We start from the raw sequence: 22,951 nt of genomic DNA, 5'->3' as shown, positions 1-22,951 counted from the left end.
CCCAAAGATATAATTTCTACGGTTTAACTGGGCCTCGCCGACATAGCAGCAGACCTGTAATCATCACCATCATCATTATCATGATGATGATGATGATCATCACCATCATCATCTCGCCTGGACAGAGATGAGCTGGTTGTCATTTAGTAGCAGAACCTGGTAGAGTAAAGTAAAGACTTTGAGACCGAGTTGAGTTTTTATTATCTCACTGTCTGTGCTTTATTTCTGCTCAGAAGGCCCCATGGCAGAGACAAAGACGAGTGTGTCTGCATGCGCTCAAACGGATGATGACTCATTTCTGGTAAGAACAGAGTGGGAGCGCCTTGGAGCCGCCGAGCACGCCGGTAGCGGCACATCAGGGTATTAACCCCGGTGAATCAGGTTAATTGAAAATCAAACACACAGCGAGGAGTGCTTTTATCTCACAATGGCATTTCAGCTTTAGGTGCAGCCGTAAAAATAAGGAAGAGATTGAAAGCCGTTGTGTGGGTCAGTGTGTAAGCTTACACTTTGTGTCACTGTGTGTGTGTTATGCTTGCACCATGCATATGCATTAGGGTGTGTGTGCACTTATGAAGCTGATTTCTAATGCTCCAAAATTAATGATCCTTCTCTCCAGAATGTGTCCCAGATAAGTGCCACCCTGTCGCCCCGGGGATTCAAGTAGCATAATTCCACACATCACTCCGTCTCTCCTCCTCTGCTGTAACACTCCAACATCAACCTTTAACCCTCTGTGGAGTGCTATAAGGTGCCTTAGCAAGAGGGTGTAAGAGTGTGTGTGTGTGTGTGTGTGTGTGTGTGTGTGTGTGCAGGGGTGCACGTTAGCATGTGATCACGGGCTGAATTATTCAGGCCACGGGTCAATATCACACTCTGCAGCGCACTGATTGAAGCTGTGGTGGAGCTGCAAGCTAAGCGGTGGAGTGTACCACTTCAACATACAACAGACACCCACAAGGGGAATGGAAACTTCCTCCCAGATGAAACCCTGAAACCAGCCGCCTGTGGTAAACACACAACACACACACAACCACTCTGCAAACACAGACAGGCAAACAGGAAGTGTTGGTGCGTTTCAGCTCGAGGTGAGAGACAGGTTTCTTAGAAACTGGGCGGGACTGTTGTTGAATTTTTAATCAACAATCTGAGCAGATTCTCCACCTTGGTTCAAATATGTTTAAAAAAACATCAAGAGAATGAAAGTGCCTGGTTGCTGTGTGTAGTTAAGTAACTTTGCCCTAAAAAGACAACACAGGCCTTGTAGGTTACGCAGGTTTAACTGATCACAACACAATGAATGTCTTTTCTTTTTCAAATAGGTAAGATTATGAGGAAGAAAACAGAAACAGGGAGGTGGTTGGTGTAGGATGGAGGGAGTGGGTTTGGAGGGACGAGCAGACAGTGACAGCACATCTGGGCTGGGAGAGACTGACAGCAGGGGACCCCCCACAGAGCGGACCGCTGCATTCGCAGCTCATCTACAATGAGGAAATGGAATTACCTGAACAGAGAGAGAAAACCTCGAGCCCAGCAGGTGGTGTGGACACCTCCTTCTATTCCTCTGCCTCGGGCTGAACACAGCGGGAGACTTACAGGAGGAAAATAACAACAACAAAACTGTATATTTACAAAAGTGATTTCTGTTCTGGTGGTCCTGATAAAAAAAACTAACGATATCACACCTGAACCTATCATTGTTGATTGAAGCCTACCACAGCAAATTATGTAGCTGGGATGCAGTTAGTGGTGGTTGAGGGTATGCAATAATTAAATAATGGCTAAACACAGTGAGCTCAGGGCTTTTGTTTGGATCAGTGTGTCTATCTACATTCCAATATAAATCTAACTGACAGCAACTCTAAATCAACAAAATATTTTAAACGCTGTTTTTTGACACTGTTGGCGTACTATGAACATAATTATGCTTGTGATCAAACCACAAAAAATTAGGGAAAGGTGTCATCTTTTGTGGAAGACATGCTTACAATTAGAAAAATAAAACCAGACATGTCAAGAGGCGACTGCAGCTAAAATATCTTGGAACAAGTCCAATAAAGATTTCAAAACAAAATCACAACTGGGTGAGTTTTGGGTTGTTGGTCAGATAAAACAAGCAATTTGAAGAGGTCTCCTTGGGCTCTGGAAATAGTAAGAAAGAAGTACAAATTGTAGCAATCCCATGAAAAATAAGTATTTTCCCACAATGTCAAATTTTCATGAGCAAGAGAAACAGCCTTGTCTTTTGTGCCGATGCATTTTATCAGATAATCCAGTGGTATTAAAATTGTTTATTTTCCTTAAAAGCTACCCTGTTTTGATCACATTGTGCATTGACTGACAGAACAATAACTTTAACAAAGAAACACAGTGCTTCGACAAAGGTTAGGAGGAAGACTGAAAAACATGGCTGTAAACAACAGAGGATTTAAAATATGTTTTTTTTATAATTTTCTCAACAAATAAAGGAAAACTTAATCCTTCTGTTTATCTGACGAATTACATAACAGCACAACTGTAGATACAAGGTTTTCACTGGATAGAGATGAAATATCTGAGAGACTGGAACCAGGGAATATTTAGCATTTTTGTTTGATAATTGATTACTTCAATTTTCTGATCATCAACTAATTGATGAAGTAATCAACATTTGTTTAAGATCTAACAATAACCTTCTCATTAACTGATAATGTAAATAAATTGCATCTCTAAACGCAACATTTGCCATTTTTTGAGGCAACACTGTCCCTGCGTTTCTGCCTCCTCAGAGATCATTTTTTAAAGGTTCTATATGTCAGTTTTTGCTATCACTACATGGCTAACATTAGCATTAACAGCTGTTCACTCACCAGTCTAGAAGAAACATTGTGAGTTCAGTATCAAACTGGAGCCGAAGCTCTTGGCAAGCGACCGTAATCACTACCACCTGCTCCACGGAGCCATGTTTGGTGGTGGAGAAAACTTACATATAGCACCTTTAAAGTCTGTGACCTTGTCTGTCTCTGTGGTGAAACAGTTCGTCAGTTCATTGATTGGGAAATGAACTGGTAATATAAACCTTTTTATGCCATGAACAGTTAGCGGTTACAGCTTCTCAAAAGTGAGTTTACTTTTGCTTTCTCTTCTTCATCATCATAATCTGAATGTGTCGGTTATTCGGTTTAATATATTTGTGATGAGCATGTGTCATTGTAGGTCAATGAATAATGATTACCGCAGCCTGTGGTGACAGGGCCAAGACACACGCGAAAGTGGGCTACACACAATTAAAAGGGCATATTTAAATCCCCTGCCCATCTACCCATTGGCCCACATACCATGACTCAGGCTGTTTCACAGGGGGTGTGTGTGTGTGTGTGTGTGTGTGTGTGTGTGTGTGTGTGTGTGTGTGTGTGTGTGTGTGTGTGTGTGTGTGTGTGTGTGTGTGTGTGTGTGTGTGTGTGCTGGGGGCGGAGATACAGTGACAGAAAGATGCATTGTGTCCTATTCATACAGGTCATGGGTCACTCAGCCTACTCCCCTAGAGACTGCCAACCCAGCCCCCCCCTCCATGCCCCCATCCCTCCCTATGTCCATCCAGAGAAAAGTTCCAGCAGCAGAGCAGCCACTGTAAAGCCATTGTTGTGTACAGTCCCTGTCAGAGAGAAGGCTGCCTTGTCATCTATACAGCCCAGTCACATGCTTGGGGTCTTTAGAAAAATGAACTGCAGGATCAGCTGGCCACTGCTCTGTATGTCACACTGAAAACATGACCACATACTGAACTCTGGACCGCCTGCCACCTCCCGATTTACAACTCAAAATATTCTTGCCGATCTGACAACCGCCTGTTACTGTGTAAGACCCATTTCTATACACACTTATTCATTTCAGATTTGCCTACATTTGGATTAAGAAATAAAAAATAAAAAGCAAAAAGGCATAAGTTTTTCTGGAAAAAAACACATTTAAGACTCAGGTAAGTACCGTCACAGGACCGGCTCTGTCACAGACGTCCCCTGGCTGTAATCTCCAAGTGGACAGCCTTGTTCTCTTTCGTCCTCTGGGTGACCCATAAAAGAGTCTTGGTCGGCTAATTGATTGTCACAGAGCTGCTTCTGTAGAAAGCAATTCAATTTCCACCGGGCATGTCTTGCCACATTAGCGAGAATGGTGCTATTGTTTTGTCGAGCCGGCGGTGGCACGTAAAGGCAGCTCTGTCCGCCAAATCGTCCGCGGCCCATTCACAGGATGTACAACCGGGCAGTGCAGCAACTGGGGCACTCGGTAACCTCGAACCATGAGGTGGTCCTCTCCTGCTGAGCGGTGCTGAAAGGCATCTGGGTTGGGCGGGAGTAGTAAACAGGGTCAGCGGGTTTGCTTCAGGGTAACAAAGGGACACTAGATCAGGGTCCAAATGGGCATGGAGATGGTTCAGATACTGGAGCTGGGATAAGACCTGGTCCCATTTCATGAGCAGGACAGGGATCTGGAAGTGAAGCCAGTTAATGAGCTGAGGATTTTAAAACGTTAGTCTGGTGGGTAAAAAAAAAGTGTTATGCTCATTTTCTTCATAATGTTTACGAATGACTGACAAAATAATACAAAAGATGATTCACTGAGTCAGAACATATCAGGTTAAATAAACAAGCCTCAGTACATAAAAATGCAGCAAGTAAAGACGTTTACCTTTAAAAGGTACCTCTAGCTTTAAATTCTGTTACATGCAACGAAGAAGACCCTTTTCATAAAACTTAAATGAAGCTTAAATGAATTTACTTTCAAATTCTAGGTCAATTTTAGATGAAGTTAGCAGCTATGGCCCCGTTTTCCTTCCCAACTGCAACAGACGACATTTGATTTACAGCTTTGATGCTTTGATTCTCCCTCTGGTTTCTTCTGAAATTAAATAGATTTCTTTTTTTTATTAAAACTGATACATATATATATATATATATATATATATATATATATATATATATATATATATATAAAACTGATATATCATTGCTATATTATTTGGTATACTACATTATTTGTTTGTTGAAATGGGAATTTACAGTGGGGAAATACCGTCTACGCCAGTGGTTCCTTCCACTTTACCATCCAATTCAATTGCAGAAAACAACTTTGAGCAGGTGTCTTATATTTTATACATTCAGTACATATGCAAATGTATTCTACCACTGATCTTTCCGAGTGTTACTACTTTATTCTCTAATTTAAGGATCTTTGTGTGAAGTGGTTTTCCTCTCTTTAACATCATCCTCAAACGCACACAGCATGCTAAACATATCTGAAGCACCGCAACCCAACAGGCGCTGGAGTGGCTGCCGTCTCATTTGAATATGTCACAATGGTTTCAAACACCCACTTATTTCAGAGCAATGGTGGCTCAAGAGCCTGAGGATTGGCTGGCAGATCAATAACAAACCTGTCTGCTGGACACCGGGAGGGGGTCCTGACCCAGGCCACCGAGCAGAGACATACCCCCCCCCAACTCTAAGAAAGACGGATTACTCGCCTTTCAATTACCACCAGGGGCTTCGTGCAAGAGACGCAAATAAGGAGAAGGAATCTGTGAATTGAGCAACAACTAAGACATGGAGCTAAACAGCAACTATCCCCTCAATCTCCCTTAGTAGAATATGGTACACTTGGTGCTGGACACCCCCCACCCCACCAACACTACCACAATCAGGGTAAAGACTAATACCACAGAGCGAATAAGCACATTGTTCAACAAGATGATAATGTTGGAACATGTTGGCGTTGGATGAACAGGAGTTTTGGGGGGGAATGGAAGGGGTTTAACCCAGGAATGTACTGTACACAACCCCTTAATCCAGATATGTAAGAAGATTGCATTCTAGTATGTGTATGTGCGTAGGGGCGGGGGCGGTCTGCCCTGGCTTGGGCTGACCTGTAAGCCCCTCTGTCCCACAGTTGCTGGTGCATGAAGCTTATCCAGTGAAGCCTCTAACACTTTTTAGATGATTATGGCACTCTGGGCTGGTCCGTCTCTGTGGTTTAATCCATACAAAACAATGTTCTGCTAGCGGCGGTTTGACCAATAAAAAAACAACCAAAACAAAGGATGCACACTTTAGCTGATGCACCCAAACAACAGCCTCTCATACAGAAAGTAAATAAAACAGAAGTAAAATCCACTACAGACATCCGACCTTTGTCACAAATGGGGTTCCAACCGGCAATTATTATTTTATTTAGTCAAAATAACACAATTTCTATTTAAATGCCTATCTTCAAAAGTAATCCTCCTCCTACCCGAGTCTTACCTACTGAGTGGATTTACATGGTCACCATGGCAATGAGGTCAATGGCCAGTGAGGAGGGTCGCACTACACAAACCGAGAGCGGGATCTGTGCACTTATAACGAGGAAATGAGGTGTAAAAGCTGTAAACAAGCATTAATGAGGTATGCCTGTGTCAGCAGATAGTTTGAAGGAGCTATCTGATGTGCTTTTATTGTGAAAACATGCAGAGCAGATTTAGTCTATGTAACCTCTAGTAGCAGTAAAAACAATCTCTGCCTGGGCTCCCGCTTAGACAAAGCAGAGAGAAACTGCAGAAGTGAGATGAGCTGAGCCTATTATATTATAATCATGTTACTAATCACTTGTGTTGTGTTAATACATGTTACAGCTTTAAATTTAAGTACCTTTTCATGCAGCTCTAATCACCATGTTTGTCTTCCTGCGAGCAGGTTATGTAAAAACAGCGAACACTAGGTCAGCTACATGCTTAAAGGGACCAGTTCCAAGTTTTTCTCATTAATACACCTCTGTAAATTTAGCTGCCAATTCAGTGTGTCACCATTGAACTCCAGTAAGTTCTCAGCCTTCAGGAGAACTGGGGTGTTACTGCTGCAAGTGAAATGGAAAAGGGAACTAATGACATCAACAGAAAGTGGAGCACAAGGCTGGAAGACAGCGTTAGCACTCGTGCTCCCAAACACGTTGGTTTAACTTCTGTTCAGTCTAAGTAATGCTGACCTGACCAAGGTCTGTTTCAAATAAGAGGACGTTATCCTTCAAAAGGTAATGGTAGAGAGAGAAATATAAAACCAATTTGTCTCCTGAAGAATGGTTCCATATTTACAGCTTGTGAAGCTGCTCCTTGCTCCTCTGCTTCAGACACTAGCTGGTCTGTACATTTATTACTGAAACTCTGTAATCCCTCCCTGATAGAATAATCAACAAGCTGTCAGTCAACTATACAAAGCGGTGATCAAACCAGCCAATGGCGTTGTGCAGCCACCAGAGCATGAACGCAGAGACATCCGTTACCTCTGGCATATCCATTTCATTAATGGACACTGGGAGTGTCTCTGCCAATCAGACACAAGGGCACTGAGAGGCTTCTGGCCTCGGAAGTCTCTTCCGTGTCCAGGAGAGAGCACTGATCAGCCTCCTGGTGGGTCTGTTATATCGCTGAGCTATTTCTGGCCAGCTTTGAGGAAATGTACAGAGACATGAACTGTATCCCCAAAAGGCAGAGTTTGGTCGGCTGCCTCCCTGCCGAGCTGAAAGCCCATCTGAGTGCAGTTGCAGCATGTGTGTTGATGCTGTGTTAAAATTGGATTTGCTGGTTTGAAATGACTGTTTGGGTACAGAGCTGTAAAGCTGGCAGAAGGATCCAGACTGATCCACAGTGGTGTAGTGTGTGCTCTCTCTGTATCCCCTTTGTTTTACTCTGCAGCATCTCTGTGCAGTGACAGCTGCTAGTGGAAAGTTCTGAGGACAAAAACACAGTTTCTGGAAAGTCAATTCACTGATAAAAAATTACAGGGTTGACTGTAGCAGCAGCTCATCTTCAACTACCAGCATACAAATGATCTACAAAAGCAGACTGACAATATAACACAATAACAATCACAAATGTCCATCACTCTACTGATGTGACCACCACCAGCGGAACTATTTCAGCTCTGATCGATTCACAGTTTATTCTATATCTCTTTGGCAGCCACGCCAAGTAATTACTGATAGCAATGGCACATGACAGAGACAATACGTGCCCCTTGACGCTCGAAGACGCCTACGCTCCGATGCTTCCACCGGTCCTCCCACACGCTGGCAACCAGCAGCAGCTGTACCTCTCCTGAGGAAAGCAGAGAAACGCTGGATGGCTCACAAATATTGTCTTTGATCTGCAGTAATGTGCCGAATTGTTACACTCACACACACAAGCTGTTGCACAAAAAAAGACGGAGCACAACAAGTCAAAGAGCAGCAGAAAAACATGAACGAGGCCAAGAGTGTGACAAAAAGGTGAGAGATGCACTTTCATTACCCAACAGATCAGATTTGTCCTCATGCTGAACTCAGCTATAGGCTGATTTCTTCTGAAAGGAAATTAAAGAAGAAGCTGCACAGGAGCCTCTCTGACTTTCCACACAACATCCTCAATCACATCACCTGTGTTCAGTTCTGAATGCTGGAGAGAAAAGGTGCGAAACACAAGACAGTTATTGGAGAGACAACATGAGAAACATTCTGAGAGGAATCTTCCATCTATAAAATCATGGGTTGCTGCAACTGTCAAGTTTCAGTCAGTCCCTACGCAGGAGAAACAAGTGTGTGCGAAAAGCTGTGGGGAGCTGCGGCGATCCACTTTAGCGCTCTGCTGACTCCAATACCCCGAGGTGGACGCAGAGGTAATAGGAGAAATAGGAAACAGGGCGCGCTACACAGAAAGCACTGCATGATGCAGCCGGGGCTCAAAAAGGCTTTTATGCCTAGAAAGCAATTTCTTCTCCATCATCGTACTAATAGCCACATACATCTAACACAGACAGATGTGTAAGAGATACAAAAAGGAAACGGTTCCCCAAACCGTGTTGGCTGTCCTCAGAGGGCCGAGTCTAAGCATGGCTGCTTGACCTGTCCGCTCATCCAAAGCAGGAGGCTGCTGGAGGGAAAATGACTAGCAGCTGTTTAAAAGGCTCCAGACGCGGCCAGCTTCAGTTATGTAACCCCGCGCTGAGCCCGGTTCCCTCAGCATCATCACTTGTATTCAAACACAGACCTCTGTGGATAACACAGCGGGGGGGGGGGGGGGGGGGGGGGGGGGTCAAGTTACTTGCTAAATAAATCCCACACAAGAACACCCACACGTGCCAAACACCATATCAAACGCATAATAGAGCGCACAACAGTTGGTGCTGTCAGTCTGAATGTTTCAAGGTAAAATGTCACAGGCTCCGTTGGTTAGAGCAACAACACTGGGACCAGAAATGTCCCAGACAGCCGGGGCAGGGAAAGAGCCAGAGGGAGGAAGCACAAGGAAAATAAATCAGTGTGCTATCAAAAGCAGACCAGCTATGGGGTTCTTACCTTCTCTGGGTACATGCTGTCCCAGTGCACCGAGCTACAGCAGTGAGCCAGACCCAAAGAGAGAGAGGGTGGGACTGAATGAACCACAGTGAGCAGGGGAGTGAGGGAGAAGAAGAGGGAGAGAGTGAGCGGGGGTGAGCAAATTAAATAGGTGATGTACCCCCGTCATCCACTCTGTTGATAAACGCTGTGCTGCCTCACAGGCTGACAGGCGGAGCCGCTTCACACGCGCTGGAGCGGAGAGAACTACAACCGAGGAAGAAGAAGCTCTGAATCCCAAAGTCTCTCCCCTGTCAGCTGTGGTCTTTAGCTACATGAATGTTCCTGCAGTTTGGTTTATTGTGGACCAGTTGATAAACAGTTTTATCAAATTTTTTATCAATTTAGCTGCTAGAAGACGTGGTGATGTAGTGATTACTCGCAGCCAGGTCGTAACTACTCTTTCATTTCGCTTCCTTCATTCAGCCTGTGTTCATGTTAACAGATTTCTGTTCAGTGTTTTGCTCTTAACAATGTAATAAGAGACATGTCCCATCATTCTCAGTTGCAAGCTGCAGCAGTGGCTGCTGGGAAACATCAACAACCTGCACTGCTGCACCCATCACGTTGTCGAGTATTTTTCTGTCCCACGACTGATGCTCCTGTTCCTACATGCAAAGCTCCGATTTGTAGGGAAACACCCATAAAAGCGTGCAACAGACCCACTGTATATGAATCACTGAACAAACAGGAGATGTGGGCAGTGATTCAGAGGTCTGGAGCCGGGCTATAGATTAGCGTTGGTTGTGGCTACCAGGATAACAGGAGGAAAGAACTGTGGAGCAGAGCTGCATCAAACTGGATAGTGCAACAGTTAAATGGGAGCTTCCTCTATTTTGGACTCTGGTCCTCTGCAGTCTCTCAAAGGTCAGTACTGTCAGGATGGTTTGCAACTGGTCAGTGGTGCAGTTTAAAGTTCAATGTGACTCACCACGAAAGCCTGAATTTATTTAATCTTTGTGCGCTAATCCACTCATCACAGCAATTGCACTGAAATGATCTGATTGTCAAATTTCTGATTTATAAACACCGGCTCGCCGGAATCTGGCAGCTCTTAATGTCATCCACAACTAATATGCATTTCATTATGCTCATCTCACATGGCCTGAGTAATTGTTGCAGTTTTGGAGTGGGAGTAAGGAGGGGATTTAATCAGCACTGACAATGTGCAGTGTGACCTGCCTACCTGGTGTCCTGCCTATTGCAGCATTAAGTAGCTGCTACCCCAGCTTCAACTATTTCACCTGCATGGGAGTATCAGATGACACGCTGCTCCAAAAAGGGGTTTCCACTGTGCGCCAAGAATAAAAAGCCGAGGTAAACACTGAATATTTTATTACATTTTGCAGGCATCGCTGGCTGCTCCAATCCAAAATTACTGCTCTTAGAAATCGACACTTTAAACCTACACATGACAGAAATGGAATTGAAGTAAACCATTATCTGTCTGACCTTTAGCCCATACTTCATGGAAAGAATTAAGAGGTGAAATCCTGCACCTTACACAACAGACATGATTCCCTTTAACCCTAAGCCCGATTTGTCAACATCAGCTCTTGTGGTCGTCTTGAAGGCTCAGGCCCTGGGGGCTTGTGGGTTTAATCCTCTTGTTGTATCACATAGGCACGGATCAGGATGGATGTGGGGAAGGGGAAATGGTGGTCACAGGTTGAAGTGCAGAACAGGGGTACTTGGTTTCCTCGTTTGTTGTCCTGCCCTTCACTGAGACCACATCTGACAACATCAGTCAGTGGAAAGGTTGAAGGGGGAGACAGGTGTGCAGAGGCAAATGCGAGGCCAGTGGTAGAAGAGGAAGCAACGGAGACAGAGACAAAGCGAGTGCGAAAAGTAGAAGAGAAACTAAAAAGGCCCAGACAGAGGAAGGAGAAGAAAGGCAGAAAGAATGCAGGCAGGCAGATAAACAGACAGAGACAGACACAGAGAGAGGCTCTCACATGAACACAGCAGATGCACTATTTGCCCAAGTTTCATATTAGATTACTGAAAAGTCCAGTGCTTCACTTTGGAGGGTCAAGCAGACCTTCACTGACTTAGCTCTGCCTGTTGCCTGTTGCCTGACTGTGTGTGTGTGTGTGTGTGTGTGTGTATGTGTGTGTGTGTGTGTGTAGGCACCGAGGCAGGAATGTCAAGTATGCACTGGAAAACAAGCAGGGGCCTCCTTTTCAGCTGGTCCGGGAGTAAGTCCCGCAGTACAGCTCCAGATTACGAGGCGCAACATACAGGAGACGGTTGCACTTTACTGCCTGTGCTCATATTCAGTGGTATTTACGAGGACATTATGTAATAAGCACTTTCTTGTGCTTACCTCCAAAGGTTTCAGTTTGTTTGGAAATTGGCTGTGAAGAGTGCTCTGCAGCAAACTTGAGACTCTGCAGGCAAAGAATCCATTTAGAGCAACGTGTAATTAGCAGGTTATTGTGGCAGGTCGTTTCTGTACAGTAAACTGAAGAGCTTCCCAGGGACCCACAAGTGGGACAGAAAGGCTTTCTCACCAGCCACCACACTGTCACACATTCTGCTTCACATCACTGGACACTAATGATCCAATTCACTGCACCAAAATAGCAGCACTACAGCAGTAAATTGATCAAATCTTTCTGGGAGTGAATACATTTTTAAAGGGCACTTGGTAGTCCCAACCACCCCCACATAGCAGTCTATTTCAATACACTGCTGAGCTACTGATACACATTTTCAGCCTTTGCTCTGTTGCACAAGTTAGCAAACACACGGATTAGCAGAACCATGTCAGAGGGCGCATGTGTCGCTCACAGAGGCAAAGAAAACAACAGCACACAATGAACACTCCGTCTCCATCTCAACAGACATTCACGACATCCAGTTTTAATGCTCTCCTCCATCTTTAATGGTGACCTTGTAATGTTGCTCTTTCAAGTCATTCATCTCACCGTGGCAGCCCTTCGGAGGTTTACGGCTCATGGGCTGCAACTAATCTCCAGATTCACCCAAACATGAAAACATATCTGTCTGGCCTCCTGCTCCTGGGTCTTTGCTGTCCCTCGGGGGCTACAGCGGCTCCGTCAGGGCCCAGGCCTTCGCACTTTGTCCTTGTCTCCCTACACCCACCACCACCACCACCACCACCACCCCTTCTCTCCCTCCTCCTCCTTCAGGCACTGTCAGCTAGCAAGAAGACCACACAGCAGGCTGCAGGCAGACAGACTCTGGCTCCAACTCAGCTGCTTCCTTTTGTTTTTAACCCCTTTGAGAATCCATCCGGATACATTTACAAGCCAGTTATGTCACTGTGGCTATAGGCATCCTTGAGGCAGACTTTTGAGGAGATTTCTCTGAAACAAGACATGTGATGCAGGAAGACGGCTTATTTTAGGGGAGTGACTGATCCAGTTTGTAATCTCAGGGATTTACTGGTTTTATTATTGACATGGAGCGCTGCATGTTATAGAGAACGAGGAGCTACTTAACTGAAATTGTGAAAGAAAGGGAGGGTCCAGCAGTGGTTGATACTTTCTTTTGGAGTGCGATTTATGTTAAGTAGTATAAAGGGTGGGGGTGTGTGGAGGGGCCTCTCAGCGTCTTCCTAATCAGACAGGGAGTGGGAGCAGGGCTCCACGGTGCAAAGCCACAGACACAAAAACATCCAGGGCTTCCACGTCTTCCCCTCAGTGACACATCCGAGAAAGAAAACAACAATCTGGCCTGTCACACAATCCCACAGAGCAGCGTTCATCCGCTCGTTAAGTCACTGTTCTTCGGAAAAGAAAAGGAGCCTTTTCCCATTAAAGAGGTTGACTTGCAACTCTCCTCATTTCTTAAGAAGATATGAGTAAAATTATTCCAGAATAACCCGACTCAAATAAGTTTCTTTGTGTTGACAGAGCTGATGTGGTCGTGTTGTTCTGCTGAATTTTAAAACAGGCAACACAACAGAGTCTTAAAAACAGAACAGCCGTAGAGAAACCCAACATGTTTATGTGAAAAACAGGCTTTAAAATCATATGGTTTGCCACACTCACTTAAGAAAATAAACTCTCTATCCCACTGCCAGGTTCTTGAGAAGTGAGGAAAATAGGTTTATTTTTGCCAATCCCTTGAGAGCAAAGAGCTGTGCCTTTAGAGGAGAAAGGAGGGGGGGGGGCTGAATACAATTCAGGAGGACGGCTGTGTGACCACAAACACCAGCAGCCCCTCATGGTGCTGAGGAGGAGGCGGGGAGTGATCCCTCGGCCTCTGCTGCCGTCAGAGCCCCACAGATAAGCAAATTACACATGGAAAGCACGGAGAGGCGCGGGGACGTTCATCGTCACCCGGAGATCAAATCTAATCAATTGGAGGTGGCCAGCTGGCAGTCGAATGGAGACGTGTGAGCGACAAATCCTTCTAACAGATCCCTCCACCGAACCACCCGTCCATTCATCCAGCAGCTCCTTGTCTCCTTTACAAAGTTAATGTGTAACACAGAGGAGGGCCTGTAGTTAGTGCCAGTGGTTCCCACACTTTCTTATCCACATTTCTTTTTCTTTTCAACTTGTTTTTTTCTTTTTCATGCATCTTGTCACTATACCCTACCTGGAATTAGAAAAAGAATATCATAGAGATCATTAAAGGTCCCATATAGTATAAAGGTTTCTGTCCATGTGTAGTGTGATTATAGATCAGCTCTAGGTTCTATATTAATATTGTGAAAGTATCAAAGCCTCAGTCCACAGAGAAATGCACACAGCCTGTATTCAGAAACTGGGCCTTAAAACCAGCCGTCACGACTTCTGTAACTTTGTGATATCACAACAAAGCAGGGACCTGGATCCATCATCCAAACTTGCAGGATTTGGTTTCTCAGAGTGTTTACCTGAAATCTGCTATATTCCTATTGGCTCACTCAGAAAACAGTCAGCCAATCAGAGGAGAGGCTCAGAGCCTCCTCTCTTCAGATTGGCCCAACCTGTTGTTAATACTTTCATTAATTTCCCCTAGGGGTTAAATAAAGTATCTATCTATCTAGAGCTCCAGAGAGGAGCCTGAGAGAGGAGATGTAAAACTACACTGAGATGGTTTTTGGTTCTTAAAACCACAAAAATATCTTCTTATGGATCAACACTTCAGATAAAGTGTAAAATACAGGCCTTTAATGGCCTCCGTCCAATTACTATACAGTCCTGCAAGCCTGCAGAGCAGCTGCCCCACAGTAAACTCCAAAAATAGCCAAAGAAAGAAATTTTGAAAAAGTGTGTGTGTCCTAATCATAGTTCAGTAACACAATCTTCACACTGTGGAAATCCTCTGCTGTGTGACTCCTAACAGCACGGTCTGCTAAAGTGACGATCACACTGTACAGCAGGAGAGGAAGAGATGCCGAGGTCTGCTCTCTGAGTTAACGTAGTTTAACCAGCTACACTACCATTCAGCACCAGCTGGAGATGCACTGATCCAACCCAGCGATTAGTACTGGGACCAAGAATGATCTTATTAAGTAGACCAACCACATTAAACACAGTTTCTTCGTTAATGTCATTATAAAATTCTGTGTTTCTGCTTTCAGTTACATTCATTAAGTCTTAAGTCTTTTATATTATTCAATATTATCACGCTTTTTTCTTTTGTTTTCGTTTATGCTTATCATGCAAAGGTGTATGGTGAGGGGGTTTAATATAATTATAATATTGTATTTTATGTTTCAGGTATAATTGATGCTGCCACTAACTATTGTTATGAAACATCTCAATATACTACAATAATGAATATCAGCCTAAGCCTACTATTGGATTGGTAATCAGTACAGAGCTGTGATGATTAATCAATTAATCCATTAGTTGATCAATTTAAAATAAATCTGCAGCTAATTTGATAATTAATTCAGAATTTGTCATTTTTCAAGCAAAAATGCCAAACGAAGACACAAAAGTCACAGTTCTCATTTCCTTTACACGTGTTTGTAGTTGTTATTGATATTTATTTCATTTCCAGTGAAAGTTTTATTTTTTACTGTCCAAACTGATAAAATTAAACTCAGCTAATAGGTTGTTATCAGTTTTTTAAACTCTGTATCAGTCCCCAGCATCGGTCAGGCTTAGAAAACAATAATAACTGGTACAATACAGCATTGTCACTAAATGATCCTCTCTCTCTTGCCTGCACCCGAGCAATGACAGGAAGCAGTGGAAGTAGAGGAGTTGAAAGAATTGGGTTTTCTGCAGGGTCATTCACTTCGCCTGGCAACAGGCCAAACAGGACAAGCTAACACAACACCACAAAGGCACAAAGAGCAAGGGAGTGGGTTCCACCTGCCCCGGCGACCACAGACAGCGCAGGGCTTCACAGGGAGTTCTGGCTGAATTCTGTCTGCTGTCTGTTTCTTATCCGCCCCGCCAGCCACTACTGTAGCCTGACAAAAAAGCTCTTCAAAGAGCTGCCCATGCAAATGTAAATGGCCGAGAGTGAAATGTGTGTATGTTGTGGCCTGTGTGATTTGACAAGCATGAAATGAATTCAAAAAGGTTGAGAAAGGCGGGCGGCAAGACAGCAAACAACCCATTTCTTAGATAGATAAGGCCTTTTGAGGTAAGACGATTCTGACCCACAAACTATTTAGCAGTCCTACATGTGCGGCTCTGAAGTTGTAAACTGCAAGATATGCTTCCATTCTCACTTCGCTGTCCTTCACATGGCGCATCACACATGGCATTCACACTCACACGCGCTCTCGCTCACACAGTGGTCCCCACGGCGGGGCGACTGGGGGCTACAGACTGATCCTCGGCAGATATGACCTAGTTTCTATTCAAGCCTGTCTCTTTGTCCGCTCCACGGTGGAGGAGGCTGTTGCAGCCTGTGGAACAAAGAACGCAAGCAGCACTTGGAGCCTTCAAACAAGCTGACCCTGCCTAGATACATCCACCCAAAAAAATGGCTCAGGGAGGCAGTGCTGCTTGGACTCCCACCGTCTGGAAATCTCCTCCTTTTTCTACTTTGATCTGCTTCCACTGCAGACGAGGAAGGATAAGCCCTAGTTCCTGCAGTCTTCACTCGTTCTCTCTTTCTGTGGGTGATGAGACGGATATCATGGAAGTGGGAGGGGGCCTGAGTTATCAGTCTGGGGACTGGAGGGACAGGGGGGAGGAAGGACATTCATTGTATGTTTTCATCAGGACTCATCAGAAGTTTGGATCCCTGCATCGGGAACAGACCCCATATAAGGCATCCTCACTTTATGCAGACAGCAATAACATATAAGAATTATTTTGGGTGTAATAATGCTTTTGCATTCATTCCTGGAATAACAGAAGACCAGTAAGCTTAAAAAGCAAAAGTGACAGCAACAACCAAGCGGTTATGTTTGGTATTTCCTTGTATTAAATGTACCTGAAGACTCATTTACACCACCCTTCATTTAACAGCGGAGCTGTGAACAGACCATTTAGTCTTTAATGACCCGACTGCAACAGCCGCCCTACCCTAAAAATGCACATCTGTACAAGCCAGACAAATTCTGCTTCAAGGGCAACAGTAGAAGATTTTAATAAGCACCTGCAACTGTTGCTGCTTTCGGCAAATCTGGCAAATGAGGCACAAAATTGTTTGAGGCAGACTTGTGCTGGAGATGATGAATGACTGCAAAGAAACCGTGAGTGAAAAAGATCTCGCAATCTCTGAACACACCATATGACAGAATCAGATTGGGACAAGGGCGGTTATCTGCAGCTGGCCCAGGAGGGACAGAATGAAATGAGCAGAGGGTGAGAAATGAACCAGGGAGAATGGAAGAAAAGGAAAAGAACCAAGGGCACTAGTGAGAGTCAGAGAAGGACAAAACTCGTGGCGCTCATGGGAGTCAGTACTCTAAAGAAAGAACTACAGGAGCTACCTTGCATTGTGTTCGTTGTCTCTACAAACTTTACCATTGGCTGATTTTTACGATTATTCCATTTAAATACCCAAAAATGCACAAAAATCACAAACACATCAAATGGAGCAGATCTGGAAGGACGCCGTTTCTAAGCAGAGTAAAGTAGCAGCTTACCTGCATGTGTTCTGTGGAGCTGCTGCTCAGCTCGTCCCCAGACTCTGAATCGTTGCGGAGCTTGTTGAGCCCATCTCCCGGCAGCTCGCTCGGTGGCGAGGTCTTGTCACTGTCTGGACTTCTGCTGTGGTTGTTTCCCACTTTGAGCGGAGGCGAGTCTGCCCGTGTCCGTGGCAACGTGGAATTGTTGGCGTGGTGATGGTTGTTGTTGTTGTGAAGAAGTACCAGTTCGGCGACCACCTTGCAGTGATGGGGACTCCCCATGTTCTGGTTAGCATCCTTAGGGAGAACTGGGGGTGTGACGCGGTCAGAGGACGGCGAAGGGGTGGAGGAAGGTGAAGGACGTCCAAAGCTGGACATTTCCGGCTGGGGTCTGTTGAGGTTTTCATTGGACGCCCGGCAAATATCCAAAACAGTGGGCTTGGCCCTCAGGGTGGGCTTCTGGGGGGGCATGAGTGCCCGGCGTACCTCCTTGACGTACTGCGCCGGAACATAAAAGGCCTTTGTGCCCTCCTCCTTCCTCACCTGCCACCAGTCCTCATTAGTCTTCCTCACCAGTATGTAGCACTCTCCCTGGCGGATAGCCACCATCTTGTCTTTGGCCTTGTACTCGTAGTCGTACTCCACCTCTATGTAGACCTGGCCCGGGGCGATGGGCAGCCCCTCTCTGTCAGCCATGACTGCCGGAACAAGCGCTTGAACTCTGACCTCAACTGTTCAGCGACCCAGGCCTGGAGGGCTCCTCATGTTTGTCTGCAGTAACTCCTGGGCTGTAGGAGATAAGACAAATGAGACATTTTTTAATCTTTTGGCTAAATGTCACAAGCTATATTTTTAAAAAGGCACAAGACCTTTAGCAAACTCACACACACATGAAGATACACCCTTCAAACCGCACAAACTTGCTTCCACTTCATGGTAAAAACCTCACCTTATTACTCACCTGATTACCACAACCACAAAGTGCCCCTGCTGTAAAAAAACACCCACATTGTGACAGCATCTACGTCCAGACAGACATGCTCTACTGATGAGTCGAAGTGAAGAACACCACAGGGTGACTCCAGCCTCTGATCGTCAAAAACCACAACAGACAGTCAACACTGATTGTTCTGGCAACCTATACCACTGCTAAGGATATCCAGCCTGGTAACCTGATCACCCTCTGCGGAGCTAAAGGTGATGACAACTTGACCCCACACGCTGATCCTGCTGCATGCGATCTAACCACTACAATGACTCCGTGGAGCTTACATTCCCTCAGAGACTGCATCCAAAAATAAAGTGTGTGTCGCTGCATTGAGTCCTGCTCTGCAGTTTGACATTATTACTCATTAGCGCAGTTACAAGACTCAGTCAGAACGCTTTAAAAAGCTCGGGGTGATCTTCCCAATATTTCATACACAGTCAGTGTGTGTGTGTGTGAGTCAGAGGACAGCTGGGCCCTTGCCATTCCTGTAGGGGTTGTTTTGGGATGAGGCCTGTCATTGATCCGTCTGTCAGAGAGTATCCCTTCATCAGTTAACCTAAATAAATACTGGAGCGCTCCCACTGCAGAGGAGCTGCTACTGAGCCGCGCCTCCCCTCATATCAAATTCCCCTTCTTCCTCCCTGAAATAGAAGCCGGTGTGGACTGACATCCTGGAAGTGCAGGCGGTAAAAGCAGGTGCTTTTAGTGAGGCGTGAGAACACGCCACTGAATCTATAAGGGGTTCATCCTTATGTAAAGGAATATGAACACACGCTCTGAGGCTCAGACAGACGGCTATGAACCCAGAATAGATTTACGGTGGTGAGAGCCGTCTGAGGCAGAGAGGGAGATGGGTTGCGTGTTCATAATGGGCTTAAATAGTTTCTGTTTTATCTGTTTCAACACCATGAAGCACACACACACACACACACACACACACACACAGACACACACACACAGTGTTACATCACGCCAGGGCTTTTAGCGTGTGCGCCTGCCTAACAGCAGCCAAGTCTGGGCCTGTCCCGGTACGAGCTTCAGCCATGATGTCAACAAACACATGTGCAAGCCTTTATGAATGACTGTCTCTCAAGAAACAGTCACCGTCTGTTATAATTTGTGTGTGTGCTAGGAATCACTATCACCAGAGGTGCCAGAGATGTAGTCAGGAGCCTGTCAGAGCTTCAAGTCACGCACATGATAACGGCACTATCAGTGATGCTGCATGACGGCAACGGTCCCGACCTCGTCGCAGGAAGTTCACAGTGTCACTGCGACCACTGACATAAATATGGCCAGTGTCTGTGGTGTGATTTTAGCTGTGTGTACTGTTTTCTCTGATAAAGGATAAAACCTGTAATAAGTGACACTGTGGTGCCGTGGTGTGAGAATGTCACTCTGATAATCTGTACAAAGATAACTTTATCTGTTGGATTACCAGCCTCTCCCTTCACAGCATTAGCATCTGAAGTTGCAGGCGAAAGATTAAGGGTCCCAGATAAACACAATTGTAACCAGACACGATTCAAAGACAGTGTCAGAGACCTGTTCACTAAACTGGAAAAAAAAAGACAAGCATAAGGAATTTAAATTTCTTTTTTGGAGGCATGTCAAGACCCCAGGAAACCTCAGAAACCAGACAGTCTTTAGCTCGAAATCAGGCATGACATCATTCACCTTGGCAGCGGCCCACACTGAGTCACAACAACAAAAAATCACTGTTAACCATAAATTTAAACTGTCTCCACAGACAAATACAACTCCACTCTCCCTCTCTCTATTTCATGCGCTGTGGCGTCTCTGCCAGAGGACCAGAGAGTAAATTTTGCTGCAAATGAATCCCCGTCACCGCATGGAGTCAGAGTAAAGTGGAGTCTCAGAGGAGAGCAGCAGTCAACTTGTTGCTCTGTGGGGACTCAAAGGACGGCACTCATGTTTAGTAACAAGCTGCCACAGCTCAGTGCAGTGGTGACTGAACAGCTACTGCGTGTCCGTCTATGTGGTCTGAAGCTCTGACGATGTCCCACTGTTCTGTTTGGGAATCAATCTTTGGTTCCCAAAGTGGGACCCTGGGACTTCCTGGGGTCCTTGAAGAGAATGTCATGTATTCATGTACGTACTCACACTTGTACGTACTATTTTAGCCAGGATTTTATATTAATTCCCTAACATAACTATTGGATTATCTTTAATTAATTTACCAACTTTTAAGCTTCACCTGTTCTAGCATCATGACAATAAGTAAATTGTTTCTGTTGCTGCTATTATTTCCAGCTGCAAATTTGATCCTATGCCTTCCATAGGCAGATATGTGATTCTACCGAAAACACCACCCATAATAAAAATCTGATTACAGGTGTCATTTCCTGGGGGGAAAAAAATCTTAAATCATAATTATTCGGGTAAAATAATGTTACTAAATAAAATGTTTGAGCTGGGCAAGGAGTGAAATGCTGCTGTTGAAAACCAGCAACAAATCAGTGCCATTAAGTTCTAATATATACTTGCATAATTGGCGTTATGGTAAAGCACTATAATGTAGCACTCATAGTGCAGGGTGTAGCTGGCAGACAACCAATGCATGCATCAAGACAAACATCACGACCTCTATGCTTTTGTCTGCCTACATCTGCAGACCAGCCACTGTAGCAGCAAAACACCCTGAGACTCGGACTGCCTTTGTCCCTGTGCTTCATTCAAAACAGATGTGGCCCGAGCAGCATCCACTCCAACATGTGCTGCTGCATTTCACTCCATCTGCGCCTGCTATTTGCTGCATATGTGGATCCGCGCTGCATGCAAACACTTTTCTTTTCTTACAGCGCGCCGTGGAAGCTCTGAAAACAAGCAGCGTGAGTGTACAAATTGTGAGGTCTGTGCGGCCAGAGCATGCCTGAGGGCGGATGGGGGGGCATAGGTGGGGGGCAGGGTCCCTTCCAGCCCCACAGAGACTGCAGAAATACAACACAAAGGAGTTTAATCCATGTGCATTTACAACAAAGGGCTCAGATTCGACATCACCAAGGATTCCCAGGAGCGAGGGATGGGCAGGGACATGCCTGCCGGAGGAAGACCCCCCCTGAACGGGGACAAATAGCCAAACACACCGCGAGGAAATAAGCTCAACAAATCTGTAGGTGCTTGCCTCACAGATTGATGCTATCACGTGGAATGTTTAATTACCCAGCTGTTAACGTGTCTAAAACAAGCACGAGCGAAAAACAACGCTCACATTTAGGTTATTTTTACCGGTTCGTTACATTTCTGTGAAATTTCGCAGAGGCTTCGTGCCTGGATAGAAACACTGCAGGTTCACTCGGACACAAACCCTCCGCTCTGCAACAGCGTGCATAGCAACAAAGTAACTCCGACAGAAGCCAATAGCCTCTCGCTGACCGGGCGACGGAAAAGCCCCACACAAAAATGAAACATACCCACCTTTAAAAACTCCGGCGGCGTCTCTCTCTTTTCCGTGTCGACCGGAGAGGTGGTCAGGAACAACTTTTCCCACCTATTTCAGTGTCGGCTGCTCCGACTGAGTCCGCCGCAGACCTCCAGTCAGTCGGTTTGTTCGCAATCCCCCGCCTCTCTGCACGCTGTCAAGTTCGGCGCGGTAACATAAGGCACATCCGGTCACAGCTTTCAAAGTTAAAGCTGCCTGAAGTATTTGTATGTGGGTTGAGATTAAAACAGTATAGCAAAGTGAGAATAACGAATAGAATAGCTAAATCAAATATATTTCTTTTAAATTATTGGAATATACATTAACCTTTTTTTTTTATCATTTAGACATTCATTCTTTTCTGTAATTGTTCAGGGAATGGAGGAGTTTGGGTCAATATGCGTGTGTTGGTTGTTGCTACAGTTTTACTCTAATAAAAGCATGAATAAAACTTATCACATTTAGTCTATATCCAAACAATGATACACAATATTGTGTTACTTTTTGCAATTATTCCCTTATATTATTCATACAAATCCTGATGTATGTTTGCTTGGGTTGACCATAGGGTTGTGACCTATTTCTCTTCAAGGATTTCAGTTTCATATTACGCCATCCTATAATTATTTAAACTCACTCCAGACACATGCATGGCGAATAAAAGACGTTTATGCTGCAACTTAATCAAAAATCAATTAAACAATTTTACCAGTAGGCCTACACAGCATACTTCAAGGGCTAACAATGCATTTTAAAGACTGTGGTTACATCGTCATTTATGCTGCAATACAATTTTCAGTTTTTGTCTCCATATGAAATCTAATTCCACTTTTAATTTAATTGTGTACCCATACATTTTTTTTTGTCTATTTTGTAGGCTTTTATTATGAAGGTAAAATTCCGGTTCTAGTCAGCTAGTTTCCGTTTAGCTTTTCGTAGTTGTGGTCTTTAACCCAGCAGACGCTGTCGCTCCCACTCTACGCCTATGTCACCACTGATAGAAGGCGTCCAGACCCCACGTCCGGCCGGACCCCTCCCGGCTTAACATCTCACCGGCCGGGGCTTCCTAACCGCAGACACCCGGGGTTCAGGAGATCACCTGGAATAGTTTAAATTTCACTTTTGATTGAGTTCCCCCACC

The 22,951-nt window shown here is 44.9% G+C and overlaps 1 protein-coding gene across 6 annotated transcripts in view; it reads right to left on the bottom strand.

Annotated features, from left to right (window-relative positions):
• The window catches only part of arhgap12b (Rho GTPase activating protein 12b), a 56,234-nt gene extending 34,274 nt beyond the window's left edge, over positions 1-21,960 (bottom strand). For all 6 annotated transcript variants that reach the window (XM_056364342.1, XM_056364344.1, XM_056364346.1 and 3 more), the window contains exons 1-2: positions 21,807-21,960; positions 17,399-18,168 (exon numbers count right to left, since the gene is read on the bottom strand). In XM_056364342.1, the coding sequence (XP_056220317.1) occupies positions 17,399-18,076 (678 nt within the window). In that variant the 5' untranslated portion in view covers positions 18,077-18,168; positions 21,807-21,960. The remainder of the gene's footprint in view (positions 1-17,398; positions 18,169-21,806) is intronic.
• Between the last annotated feature and the right edge of the window lie 991 nt (positions 21,961-22,951).

Source organism: Seriola aureovittata, chromosome 20, assembly GCF_021018895.1.
Source record: "Seriola aureovittata isolate HTS-2021-v1 ecotype China chromosome 20, ASM2101889v1, whole genome shotgun sequence".
Classification (NCBI taxonomy): Eukaryota; Metazoa; Chordata; class Actinopteri; order Carangiformes; family Carangidae; genus Seriola; species Seriola aureovittata.
The sequence above is the reverse complement of the archived record's forward strand: the minus strand, read 5'-3'. Positions and strand labels throughout refer to the sequence as shown.